The sequence below is a fragment of the Agrilus planipennis genome, unplaced genomic scaffold (assembly GCF_000699045.2).
Source record: "Agrilus planipennis isolate EAB-ADULT unplaced genomic scaffold, Apla_2.0 scaffold85, whole genome shotgun sequence".
In the NCBI taxonomy this organism is placed as follows: domain Eukaryota; kingdom Metazoa; phylum Arthropoda; class Insecta; order Coleoptera; family Buprestidae; genus Agrilus; species Agrilus planipennis.
Genome location: NW_020438910.1, coordinates 983,647 through 998,497, shown reverse-complemented (window position 1 = coordinate 998,497; position 14,851 = coordinate 983,647). Strand labels below are relative to the sequence as shown.

Sequence of the window (14,851 nt, the reverse complement as noted above, 5' to 3'; positions counted from 1 at the left end):
TTTACAAAACTAGAACAATGAAATTAGAAGTGAAAAGAACTGAGAATAAAACTAGAAGACTTAGCAGATGAATTGACTTGAACTGTAGAAAATCGAATTAGGAAGTGTTAATGTTTTGGAAATGAAAATGTTAGGAAAACTATTAGGGCGGAGCTAGAAGCATTTAGATGAAAGTAGGGAACCAATTAGAAGAGAATAAAATCTGGAAATGTGAATATACAAAATACTAAGAAATAGACAAATAGAATGTTAACCCTAAACCGCTGAAGAAACCTATCATTAAAAAGCAATTAAGAAGGGACAATAGTTATTGACATCATGCAGTTAGTACGTGAAGTTGAAATGTTAAAAGGGATTATAGAAAAGTCCAAGTAATAAAGTTATTTGCAGAGAACACAATAGATAGGTACATACACAAAAGATTTGAAATAGAAATATTAAGACAGATATTTACATAATGAGAATAACAGAACAATACAACACAATTTTAACAGAAAGTTTGAAAAGATATTTACAAACAAGAATAATAAAAATAGAAATATATATAGAAACATTTTAACATGATATAGCGGCCAGGTATGCGCGGCCACAATACAGACACACTGACCTACTACCAACGACTTATACAGACTACATACATACAAGCTTGCTACTTATTTCAGAAACACCCTGTATATTTAAAATTGATTTTAAAATTGCTCAACTCCTTTGTGGTTTACACTACTTATTGAGTGTACTGACAAGCGACAATTTCTATAAATTTATCGACATACCTCGTCACGTGAATGTACGAAATCTTATTTCGTGGAGAAATATACTTACTAACTGTCTATGCTACCTACGTCATATTCCACTTTGTTATCTAGGTTCCATTGCTGACAATGAGCTAATCAATCACGCTAACTGCAAACGTGTCGATTTTATGTCGTCGAATGCTACTCGACATTGTTTACAATTTGTGAAACATGAGAAACAGCTGATTGTAATGGGAATAATGTAGGTCAGAGAATTGCTGGAGGTATAACAAACACGACAGACATTATAATCGTACAAATTATTACTAAATCTGAGGAGATATTTAAATTAAAGGTAAATGGGTGGTACTTCAGATTAAAATGGTGCATTTTCACATGTTTGCGTTTCTATTTATAATTTATATCGACATGATTCAAATCAAATTAGATGATCAAATTATTTAGATGTAGTATTCAGTAAATTATATAATAGATGCGCTTTTGAATGTGTTATGGAATAGTGGAATTCATAAAATCTGCTCAATTATTTGAGTCATTTTTATATATAGACTAGTGACGAATCGAGAACCAGACATTTTATTGCACGCAATCATAAAAGGGCGGCATCAACTTTTGAAAAATACAACGCAATACGGGGAAATTCAAGCAAATACAAATTCAAAACAACTTTTGAGAGTTCGATTAGTTTTTAGAAAAGCAGAACATAATTTCAGACCGACAGACGTGTTTGAAAATTATACAGAGTTTAACAGAAATAAATGCCGACCTTGCAGGAGCACTATATACAAAATTAAGTAAATGTTTGTATGTGCAAAAGTTCATCGTTTTCAAAGAAAACGTAGTTGAAAGTATATAGAAATTCAATTCCGACCCTGGTAGAGAAATATGGCACACAACACTGTACTCAATCAGCTGATGATTACCAGTATCCGTCTAGTATTCGTTTCTTACTTTTTTGCTCATGTATTATTTAGTTGTTAAATTAGATTAACTGTGATTTAGGATGTTTATGTTAACAGCTATCCTGTAATAGCCGTTTATTCTTGTAACGTTAAAACTTTGTGTGAGGCAATCAATGTGCAGTACATCAAACACTAGCGAAGGTCAGTATGTACCTGTAGTTATAATAATGTGACTTGATACGTATTTACAGGTTTGAACCATATCACCTCTGTAGGGACGAAATCATTAATTTCAAAGAAGATATTGGCTCGTCTCAAGCGACAGTGTGACAAATTGTAAACTAATGGTTGGATAACTTACATTTTTTCTTTTAAGTTCGTACATTGTCATAGTGGTGTTTGTGATGTACTTATTTAATTTATTTAGTCTAAACATTGTATATATATATATATATATTGTTTATGTTCATCTTAGTCGTTTGATTATCGGTAATGTTTACATTCTCCATCCATGTAGCTGCAAAGTTTTTATCGCACTACTATTCACTAGACGCCTATGTTACCAATGCACACACAGGACCGGCATCGGATTGTAAATTATTGTGATTTTCCTAAACAGCTTTTTACCTTGAACTCGGCTGGGCACTTATTTCTATTACACTCTGTATATGCATATATGTATATAGCATTTTCACTAGTGTGACATAAGAAATGTGCAACTTCTATATTTGGAGAACTTTTTCCTTTAAGTAATCCTTAGAAGCGCCATAAATGGTAAAAGCATTTATGATTAAGAAATTTACACGTCATACATGCAAAATACAAAAAAAATACTTACTTTTTCTGGTGTATTTAATAATTCGATCATAACTTGTACAAAGGCATCTATGTTCATATGCTTGCAAGCATATTCATCAACGTAATAGCAGAGTGAAGTAAATTCCGGCTTCGGAAGAAGACACTTCGCTTTCTCCTCCACCATCTGCAGCGCTGCCGACCATTTACGGGTTGTTTGTGCCAGTCTACTTCTGAAATAATACAACACACATAAAGGCGAAAGAAAAATATCCGATATGCAAAAAGTTTTTGAAGGAAAAAATTAAATGATAAAACGGAACCCTTATACGCCTTATAGGCTCACCTCAGTGTCTATCTGTCGACTTACTTGTATGTACGTTACATTCCGTTGAGCAATAATTTTGAGGTTTGGCAAGCAAAGAAAATTATTAAGTTTTAAATTTCTAAAATTTTACCTACCCGCTACGAGGGTTAGAAGAAAACCGTTTTTTATTAAATTTGTAAAACAAACACTTCAAAATGTTTTAAACATGTGTTCATATGTTTCAAACAATTTTTTTACGTTTATTCTAAACACACACTTTAAACGTTTTAAGCTTGTTTTATACAAGTTTTTTTTTATCGTGGTATGTTGACTTCATTAGCTAGTTGTGTTTTTAGCAGTCCATAAAACAGTTTTAAACATGCCAACCCTGCGAGATGTTTTTTTCATTTCTACTAATGGAGGATGGTTAGTAATTTTATTATCTTAAACTGCAGTTAATATCTTGATAGTTCATATATAGCTAATGATGATCATCATAAGGTCGTCAGTCCTAAGACTGGCTAGACACGCACCTCCTATCCTAAGCTAATCTTCGCTTAACTATTTGCGAATAGTAACCTCACCTAGGTCTATCTATACCCCTCCTAACTCTTGTTTCTGCCTCTAATATGTCTCTGACTAGACCTTCATGTCTAAGAAGGTGTCCTACCAACCTATCTCGCCTATTTTTTATTGACTTCCATACAGTCCTCTGTTCTCCTATTCTTTCTAATACCTCTTCATTTCTAACCTTTTCTACCCAAGTTATCCTTATCATCCGCCTATAACTCCACATTTCGAAAGCTTCTAGCCTTTTCTTTTCCGCCGCGTCCACTGTCCATGTTTCGCACCCGTACAACACCGTGCTCCAAATATACACCTTTAAAAACTTTTTTCGAATTTCTAGTTAACCGTTCGTCAGTATAGAAGTAACTTCTTTTTATTAAAGGCGACACGACCCTGCGCTATCCTCTGCTTTATATCCCTACTACTCCTGCCGTCCTGACCTGTCTGACTTCCCAGATATCTAAAATCAGTCACTTCTTCTAATTTTTCGTTTCCTATCCTTATATTCGCTCATTCCCTACTTTTTCTTCACTTGCATACTAGTATTTTAGTTTTACTTTTGTTTATTTTCATACAGTACTGATCTGTCAGTAATCCATTTTATTTAAAACTATCTGTAAGTCCTCCTTGCTGGATGCTAATACTGCTATATCATCTGTAAATCTAAGCATACTAATATTTTGCCCCTGTATATTTATCCCTACAGTTGTACTGTCTTTAATGATGTTGATCGCGTCATCGATTAAAAAGTAGTGGTGACAGTGTGCATCCCTGCCTGACTCTTCCTAATATTTACTTTTCTACGTTGCAGCCCTAGCTCTATAACTGCCTATTGTTCTTTATACAAACTAAGTATCACTCTTCTATCTTTTAACTCATCTCTACATTTTTAAATATATTCAACATCTTTCCCATTGTCAAAAGCTTTTTTTAAATCTACAAATCCTATGTACGCCTTCTTTCCTTTTTCTATCGTTTTCTCTATTGTTACCCGTAAAGCTAGAATGGCTCCCGCGTTCCTCTATTTCTTCTAAACCCAAATTGATCTTCCCCTAATAGTTCTTCCGCCCTTTTTTCTATCCTCCTCTGTACAATTCTAGTTAAGATTTTTAAATGATAAAACGGAGCCCTTATATAGATAATAAGTCGACATTATTTGTTTAGTTAGCTGATTATATTTATTCTAAATAAATAAAATATTTGAGTGGTATAGTGATGGGAGCTGCTAGCTTTTATGCATTACAACATTCTGCGTAGGCTCTCCGTAGATGAGTGTGTGGAAAAGTTGAAAATTGTTTTGAAGGGAAAATGTCCACATCGCACAATAGTTTATTGTATCGTAAGTTTGAACGTGGTAAATTTGATATAATTTCAGGACCAAGGCGTTTCTGGTTCAGAAAACATGGCAAAAGTGTCAAAATTATTAAAGGAAAATCGACGTGTAACACCAACACTCAATAATGTATTTTTTACACGACATGGTATTTTAGAATGAATAATATTGGAAGGTCAACGTGCTGTAACCGCCCCTTGGTATATAAACGAATGTTTGCCCAAAGTTTTTTGAAAGCTTCGGGAAATTCGACCAAATTCGAGAATGGATATTTGGCATTTTCATCGCGCATGGATGATGTGATACTGCAAAACTTATCTAGTGACCATTGTAAGTAGTTGTTGTTTAAATAATGTTTAGTATGCGCTATTTTAAACGGTGTTTTAATCACAGTTTAAAACACATTTATTTAGAACATGGTTTATTTAGATTGTGTTTTAAACAATGTTTAAAACAATTGTGTGGGTCTATGAAACGACGATGCAAGTGAAGAAACTTTTCAGATTTGACTGTAAATTTCGGAAAATTATTTAGGGTTTAGGATATTAAAATTAAAATCGCGTTCTTAATCTTATCTTAATGATTGGAATATGGGAATGATAATGAGAAATCAATAGTAGGCAAGATATCCAACTATAAATTAATTTCAATCTGCGTATGAGAATACGGAATACATAACAAATACAATCATTCAGATGATATACGCATGTTAAAAACTGAGAACAATATTTATTTAAATCATTGAATCATTTTAAACTTTAGTTATTCTGTCAATAATTTCATCTCCGCTTTGAGTTTCACAGTCTATAAATGTAATTGTCATGCACTTGCACGAATGAGTGAGAATATAAATGGTTAGATCATGCTAGCTATTGGCGCCGCCATATTGGCCTTGGCTGCTCTGCCGAGCGCCTTTCAGTTTTACCCCTACTCCGCGGCCGGCTGTAATGCGACATGTGATAGATGGACGAAAAAATTTGAGGAGATGTAATAAAAGTTTCATGTTAAAATCTGTATTAAAACACTTTGTTTTAAACATGCCAGCCCTGCCCATCACCCCTGTTGTTCCAACTAAAGTGTGTCTGCTCTTCGAGAATTCTATTAAATATGCCAAAGTTTATATTTAAGTAAATTTTCGATCATTATCTCCATGAGATAATTGAAAAAGATTGGAAATTCTAAGCTTCTGTATCCTACCCCTTCTTCCTATTCAGCTGACGATTGGCGTAAAAACGCAAAGAATATATTACCGTATATTTTGATATTACGACTGACAAAAATATTATGTCCAGATCCCCATCAGGTTTAAAGGTTCAAATCTTTGAAATTTGAAAAAGTTACAGAACGTATAAATAAATTCGTCGTTTATGTATTTATTTGCGATAATTCAACACTTGCAGTACATATACATATGTAGAAACGATAGTCGATCAGTCTGAAGGCATTCCCTCTATCTTGCTATTATTATTCATTACAAAGTCAGTGTCAGTACAACTTTACGATTTTCCTGCTGTCTCCAAACAGATTAAGTACCACAAGATGAAGCAGTCACAGTTCACTCTAAAATTTAAGTTTGAAATCACGTCGAACAGTGCAAGGAGCTCCTATTAAGGAATGACGATTCCCTAATGGGAAAACTTTTAAAAGCACTCTTAACCTGCAGTTAATGGTTCCGTGACAGCTCATTCCTAACAATTCTTGCTATAAAATTTCTTTCATAGTAGGTACCTATGTTAAACTAATAGTGTATTAAGTGCTCTAAAAACTAAGAACTGGTTTTTAAGTTGTCGTAGTACAGGGTGTCCAGAAAGGGTAGGGGGTATTTGCAAATTAAATAAAAAAACTACACAAACATACCGGGATAGAGGTTAAGGAATTGGTTTAATTGTATTATTTGTACACTATTCTTCGAACGGGTGCAATTCTGATAGTAAATATACTATAGAATGTCTTTATATACAACAATCACAGCTTTTTTGCTATTAGACAATACAAACTGGCCGGTACCGCCGCAACTGCTATGTCCCTGCATTTTAAGTGTTTAATATCTTCCAAATATATTCATTTAAATTACATGCTGTAAAGGGTCATATTGATCTATATTAAATGCACAATGTATTTAAAAGTACTTAATTGAATAAGGATTAATGCTGTATTGATTAAAATCGCTTCGTAAATAAGTCATTGTTTCTCATAAAAAGTAAAGGATAAAAATGGTTATTGTGGGTTATCCCTAAGAGATAGACTTATACCATCCCAGACTTTTTTGTAGACCTATTAAGGTATACAATACTGTAGTATATTATTTTGATCTATTTCGTAGGGTTCAGCCAGCGTTTGCAATGTAAGCGCAAAAAATGTGTTTATTTATGACATCACCTTACAAACCTCTAAAATTATCAGTATTTCTCTACTATATTATGCATGTATTATACATATAAACCTTCCTCTTGAATTACTCTATCTACTAAAAAAACCGCATTAAAATCCGTTGCGTAGTTTTAAATATCTAAGCATACATAGGGACAGGCAGCGGGGGAAATGCGTTGCATGATTTCGTTACATATCAACTTGCATGAAACGAACTTACCCTAACGTGCGTAAAAATCTTTTTTGTTAATTTTTAGACAAAGTTTTGGAAAATTAAGTGCCAAAGATGATGTTGTCCAAATGTTGACCCACGAGCTGTTGGCACTCCTCCAACCGAAAACGGAAATTAACCGTCACGTGTCTACACATCTCTCTGAAACCGGCGGTCATTTCGGTGTGGATATTGTGCTTCAATTGCAGTAGAGATCGTGGTTTATTTGCATACACCTTCTCTTTAAGGTACCTCCGTAGACAATCATCAGAAGGTGTAAGATTGAGGCTTCTCGGAGGCCAGTTGATGGTGCCTCGACGAGAGATAACTTTTTCCGGAAAAAGTTGAATGGCAACCGCAAGCAATTGGTTTGAGATGTGGCAAGTGGCCCCAGCTTGTTGAAATCATCTTTCCACATTAAATCCACCAAACTCTTGCAGTTGTGGTACCAAAAAGTTTCATAACATGTAACAATACCGGCCACTGTTAACGTAAGTGTTCGCCATCTCCGGTCTTCAAAAAAAAGGCCCAATGATACCTTCACCAGACATGGCAACCCACGCAATAACTTTTTGACAATGTTGTACTTCTTCATGTTTATGTCTTGGATTTTATTTGGCCCAGTAGCAACAGTTCTGTTTGTTTACGTGACCATTTAAGTGAAAGTTCGCTTCGTTACTAAAAAGAATATTTTCAAACGTTGAAAAGCTTTGAAGCATTTCATTTGTAAAATTCAGTCGGAGAAGATAATCGGTAACGTTAAGTTTTTGAATTAACTGGATTTTGTAGGCTGTAAGATGTAAATCTTGCTTCAGAATCTTCTGTAACGACTATTTTTTAATGTCAAGTTCTTAACTGCGTTTGCGAAGTGATTGAGATGGATTTTTACGCACTGACACTTTCATTTATTCAATCATTTGTTGTTGTATCGTCCTTCGGTGCATTCCGTACATTGAATTTTGCCCGATATAATCAGTGAGCTATGATCTATTATCTATGGCTATGATCATCATATCATTATTGCGATAATAGGCGCGTACACAAAAAGCACAATGTTCTCCCGGGTATACTTCCATGGTCATTATATCTCCAAAAATTAGTAAAATAGCCTATCCCTACCGTACCCCTCCGAACCGCACCGTTGCAAGGACAGCGCAGATAAAAATACCCCCTACTCCTTCTGGATACCTTGTATAAAGTGTGGCTCTATAGCTAAATTCATCATCATCACCATAAGGTCATCAGTCCTAAGACTGGTTGGACACGCACCTCCACTCTTTCCTATCCAGCGCATCTTCGCATTTCCCCAAAGCTAGAGCAACCCATATCCTTAACTAATTGCGAACAGTAATCTAATCTAGGCCTACCTCTACCCCTTCTAACCTCCGTTTCAGCTTCTAATATGTCTCTGACTAGACCTTCATGTCTGAGAAGGTGTCTGTAATGTCCCGTCTTGATTTAGACGGACTACGCTCCTAATTAAATTTGCGCAGTTAGTTAGAGAGAAATGATAAGAACATAAACTTCGTTTATCGGTTTATTGATTTAACAAAATTGGTTATGTTTGGTTCTTCTACCTTCATGCCTGAGAAGGTGTCCTACCAATCTATCTCGCCTATTTCTTATTGACTTCCAAAGAGTCCTCTGTTCTCTTACTCTTTCTAATACCTCTTCATTTCTAACTTTCTCTATCAAGAGTATCCTCATCATTCTCCTGTAACACCACATCCCGAACGCTTCTAATTTTTTCTTTTCCGCCGTGCCCACTGTCCGTTTTTCGCACCCGTACAGAGATGTGCTTCAAATATACACCTTTAACAACCTTTTTCAAATTTCTGAAGTAACCGTTCGCGAGCATAGAAGTGACTTCTTTTTGTTGAAGGCGATTCGACCCTGCGTTATCCTCTGCTTTATATTCCTACTACTCCTTCCGTCCTGACTTATCTGACTTCCTAGATACCTAAAATTGGCCACTTCTAATTTTTCGTTTCCTATCTTTATATTCGTTGTTTCCCTACTTTTCCTTCCCTACATACCAGTATTTTTGTTTTACTTTTATTTTTTAGCTCAATTGTTTTTCCAAAATACTCATGTATTGGATTATCAATCTATGCACGTCTTTATACCAAATTTCATGTTTAACGTTGTTTAAATGAGAGAATCGTAATACTACTGTGACATATAAAGAGACAGAGACAAATCTAAAATGTATCTATCTTTAAAAAAAAAATGTGCGAGTCGGACGCGCGCACCGAGTTACCTACAAACATGTAAATGGTTCGTTCGTCACAGGAATCGAGTCTCGAAGATTTTCCCGCCTTTTTAAATGTTTTAAATTGAATTACTGCAAATGGCGTAATGAGTACCATTTGCAAAATATGCAATAATGTTTGAAGTTCTCAACACCCTAAAATCAGACCCCAAAACGTATAATTACATTCTTAATGCCTTTATGTGAAAATGTGATTAGTAGCAGTTCTAACCAAAATTATATTTCAAAGTTATTTTATTACTTAAGTAGATATCAAATTTGAACAAGATTTACAATTGGTAACTGAAAAAAGAATGAATAGTGCCGTATTGTATGATATATGATTCTAGATTACTTAATAGGTTTTGATTCCCATACAAATATTAAAACATGAGGCATAAACGGTGGTATACTTCATATACTTTCTCTAACAATGTGCCCCTTCCAATGTCTTGGATGAGCGCTGGCAAAATCGTAGGTAGGGAGAAAAAAGCTCATTATACTCTCAACTCTTCTTCATTAAACATACATTTTCATACAGTACCTGTCAAAAGTTTTGTTCAATCATGATAGTAGTGCGAGTCAAAATCAAGCGTTAAAGCTTTTAATACATCTTCAAATATAAATAAACATCTCGTTGATATTTTCAGTAGTAATTGGTACCAATAACAGCACATTTGAGCAATGCAATTGTAGTGGATAAAATGGTCAATTTTTCCGTGCAGCACTGTACGGATTATACGCTCCTCACCGGTTAAGAGTTTGGCCGAGAGTTGTCTCGTTCCTTTTCTGGCCTAGTGCTGTTCTTTTCTACTTTGCGCGGGTCAAACTGAAGGTCGCATCGCTACAGAAAGTAAACGAAGTATATCATTTGGTGATGTTTACAATTCTGATTCTTTCACAGCTTTAAGGGATTACAGACTTGTGTATTTGATGGTAATTTGAACTATACCTACACGCGTTCTTAAGAAAATGGATCATGACAGATAGACAAACAGACAGACAGACTGAAAGACTGGGATCCTCTAAGGGTTCCTTTTTTCATTTTGAGATACGGAACCTTAAAAATACTCGAGAAGTGCGAAAAATGTCTATAACATTTTTGCGCATTATTTATTTTTCGATTTTAAATTAATAAAATTAAATTACCCTGGACTTCCGATATCCCAAGTTTGGTCATACGGTGTACAAGAATGTGGCACTTTTCCAACATCTCTAACCACCAAAGACATTCGTTTATGGTATTTTAATGTAGCAACAGCTTCATCATGAGTCACGTCCATAAACGATTGACCGTTTACTTCCAGAATTTGATCTCCGACCTACAAAAAAAAAGAAAATTGGCTATAATTACAAGAAAAAGTTATACATTACTATTAGGTAATATTCAATTTACAAAATAACTAATAAATAAATGTAAGGAAAACCTCTTCTAAATAACAAATCCAAACCAAATAATATCTACATATAAATAATCCAGAAAACGGTCACATTCTCATAATTATTGATCCATGTTTAATAGCTAGAGATGTGCAGAATTGTTCTTTAAAAGTATTTAAATACAAAATGCAAATACTTTTTTGATTCGATATTGTTTGTATTTGCTAGAGGTACGATAAGTGGTGATTTGGCAGGTGCTGATATCAATTTGAACTTGAAAATTCCGTGGACCATGACACTGAACCCGGAAAACAATATCGATCCAATATTTTAGATTATCCATTTCCGAGGAGTTTAGAAGTTTTTAGACTCTCTTTAGTTTATGAATTAAAAGGCATTCATGGAATGTCTCTTTTTAAGCTTCTAATACCTTCAATGGCCAATGTTAAAAAAACTTTCATTCATCATTTTATATAAGTAATATTTGATTGGTGATACTAGCAAAACTTTTAACGACAAAAATGTATTTTGCATTTCAGAAATAGAAAATACGTTTGGAAAAGTATTTTAAATAAAATACAAAATGCTTTTCTGAAAAAAGTATTTAAATGCAAGATAAAACTAGGTATTTTTTATTTTGTATTTGCATTTTAAATAAATTACATGTCTGTCATTAGCCACTACACAAAAGTTTTTGATTTTCTGAAAATGTCTGGATAATTTAAAATTTTACGTGTTATTATTTGGCACAGAATTGCGCGCGGTATCTTAATCGATGAGTGTATGGGAAAAACAAATGCTTTACTTAAAGAAAATTGCCCTTAATGTATGACGATTTTCAGTGGCATCGAGAATTCAGTCGCGGTAATTTTGGTGTACGACAGAATAGACTCCAAGGTCAAGATTTCTCACAGAAGAGAATGTGAATAAAATGGAAAAATTGATGAGATGATCGTCGAATAACTTACAGGTATGATAGAAGGAATCCTATAAATTAATGTATCAAGTATTCACAAAATTCTACACGATATGAATGGAGTAAAAAGGTTTACTCTACTCATAGCGTCTACACTTTGAGTGCTTCTTGATTTACAAGACGAGTAAATTGGTTTGAATTCTCAGTTAATGCTTTATCTTATAACTTTTGTAAATTGCATTTTTTTTGTCATATAATTTAGATTTCTATTTTATCAGATTCTGTTAATTTACTTATTTTTGACACTATGTAACTATTAAATGTTAAAGATGAGAATAAGTATCCCTGTCTTAGAGCCTTTTCACACGAGCTACATTTTGTAGCGCTTCCGTTGAGGCACACAGTAGCGCGACAGTTGCTAGTTTGTAATATGTACAATACTATACCACTATTAAAATGGATGTTAAAAGCAGAAACACGAGTTAAGAGGAGTAGAGGTAGACCTAGATTAGATCACCAATAGCTAGGGATGTGGGATGTTCTAGTTTCAAGGAAATGCAAAGATTAGCTCAAAAGTGAAGGTACGTGTCCAAATAGTCTATGACGATCCTATGAAGATAATGATGATGATCAAAATTTTATACAACCTACAAAATAACTATTACTAGTTGGAACTATCCCTACTATCCCAATTATTTATTCAACAATGAAAAATGAATTTATTAAAAATTATGACAAACAAGGCAACGCATTACGTAGCTTTCTCATCTTCCATTGAAGACGTAAAATTCAGCAGGAATGGCGTATATAAATATTGCATAGGAGTGTGTATGTCACGTCTACATGTGACCTCTCTCGACGCGTTCACCACTGCATCCTCATTTGGCACGATTACAATCTTTAATTATAGCAATTAATTGCAGTAAATGGCGTCAGTAAAACTTATGCATTCAAGGGTCAAGGTTCAGCTCGAAGAGATATCAACAAATGTTAACATTTTCCGCTCTTTATCTTGATGTTTTTTCACAGGCATTTAATCATAATTAAATTACATCCAAATATCTAACAAAAAGCGTAATTTATTATTATTGTTACTAGTAATTATGTAAACGATCCATCCACTTTGTAGAAAAAAATAATAACAAAGCGAGGATGTCAAAACAGCACTACCCATTGAACCAATTACCCTTTATACAAGATGAGACATTTGTATATTTTTGAAGGCACAATTAACCACTGGTCTTGAATGTGACTTGTCATTTGAGAACAAGTCATTTTTTTTAATGGAAATGTATTATTTTGAGCCTAATTATGGAAAGAGTCGGACAATTTTGTTACTGGATATACCCTTGTTGATTTGCCATTAATTTTTCAATCCGTATGTGCGGAAAACTAAGAACAATGAATAATTAAAGTGTTGTATAAAAGTTGTATGTTTTCAAAGGGGCACTCAGTTGATCATTTTAAACATGACCTAGTCCTTAACCTTCAAGATCGTTTGAAATCATATATTAAAAAGGGAATTAAATTATTAACCACCGCTAATGGCCTTGAAATATATTTATTTTTAATTTATTTTGGGTGACGTCTAGAAGCCTGTCTTTTAGCACGAGGTTCAAATTTCGAACAATTTTTGCGGTGTACGTATGTGTAGGTATGTTTAGTGGTATTTTCCCCAACGCCAATAACCCTTCGACCAGTAAGCGGTAAATTCAAAAAAGCAAAAATCAGTAAACAATAGCTTTTTTCTAGTGGGATGAACCACCTACAAAAATGGTAACGCGCCTGACAATACCTCAATAATGGTGTGGAAATTTGACTTAATAAAATCAATCAACTATCCATATGATACCCATTTACCTACTAATGTAATACAGTCGAACCTGGATAAGTGAGAACAGGGTAAGCGAGAAAACTATATTAATGAGAGTATTTGCCAGGTCCCGTCATTTTGCCCTTCTAAAGCCTCTATAAGTGATAAACATAAAACCTGTATAAGTGACAGTTATTTTTTATGCGTGAACCTCTTTAAGTGAGATTGCTACTTGCCTAAACCTCTATAAGCGACAGTTTACTTTTGCTATTTTATGACTCGTTCTTAAATTTCAAGAGACTCTTATTTCATTCGAATGACCAAATGTGAGTCTGTTGTTGTTTTCTATAGTTCTAGGAACTTACGTTGTATTTGAATGGCCGAGTGTTTGTTTATCAATATTATTACAGTCAGTTCATAAAAGCAGTTGCGAAGAAAGGTTCTGTACTTCCTCATAATGTCTAAACGAAAACTCAATATGTTGTCGAACAGTATTTTTATATACCTCTATAAGTGAGACCGGAAAAGAAAAGGTTAGAAGCGTTCGAAATGTGGTGTTATAGGCGGATGATGAGGATATCATGGGTAGAAAAGGTTAGAAATGAAGAGGTATTGGAGAGAATAGGAGAACAGAGGACTCTATGGAAGTCAATAAAAAATAGGCGAGATAGGTTGGTAGGACACCTTCTCGGGCATGAAGGTCTAGTCAGAGACATATTAGAGGCAGAAACGGGAGTTAGGAGGGGTAGAGGTAGACCTAGATTAGATTACTGTTCGCAAATAGTTAAGGATGTGGGCTGTTCTAGTTTTAGGGAAATGCGAAGTTTAACTCAGGATAGGAAAGAGTGGAGGTACGTGTCCAACCAGTCTTAGGACTGATGACTTTATGATGATGATGATGATAAGTGAGACAGATTCCTCTTGTAACTCTGTAAGCTGGAAACTCGGGTTAGTGAGAAACCTCTGTAAGAGAAAAACAGATCGCGGTCCCTTGAGCTCTCACTTATCCAGGTTCGACTGTAACAATAGTAATGTAGTAACCCACAGTGTTGGTACGAGGGTGGATTGATAAGTTTCCGGCCTGACCAAGAAAAACAAGGTTTTTAAAAATTTTTTTTTTTTATTTCTCAACATAATCTCCTCCAAGGCTGATACATTTCTCATAGCGGTGTTCCAGTCTATTAATGCCATCTCTATAGACTGATTCGTCAAGCTCCTCAAAATAACCATTTACAGCTTCGATTACTTCTT

The 14,851-nt window shown here is 34.4% G+C and overlaps 1 protein-coding gene across 1 annotated transcript in view; it reads right to left on the bottom strand.

Annotated features, from left to right (window-relative positions):
* The window catches only part of LOC108733858, a 217,665-nt gene that overhangs the window by 43,916 nt on the left and 158,898 nt on the right, over positions 1–14,851 (bottom strand). The window contains exons 8-9 of the mRNA XM_025973485.1: positions 10,641–10,813; positions 2,496–2,685 (exon numbers count right to left, since the gene is read on the bottom strand). Of these exons, the coding sequence (XP_025829270.1) occupies positions 2,496–2,685; positions 10,641–10,813 (363 nt within the window). The remainder of the gene's footprint in view (positions 1–2,495; positions 2,686–10,640; positions 10,814–14,851) is intronic.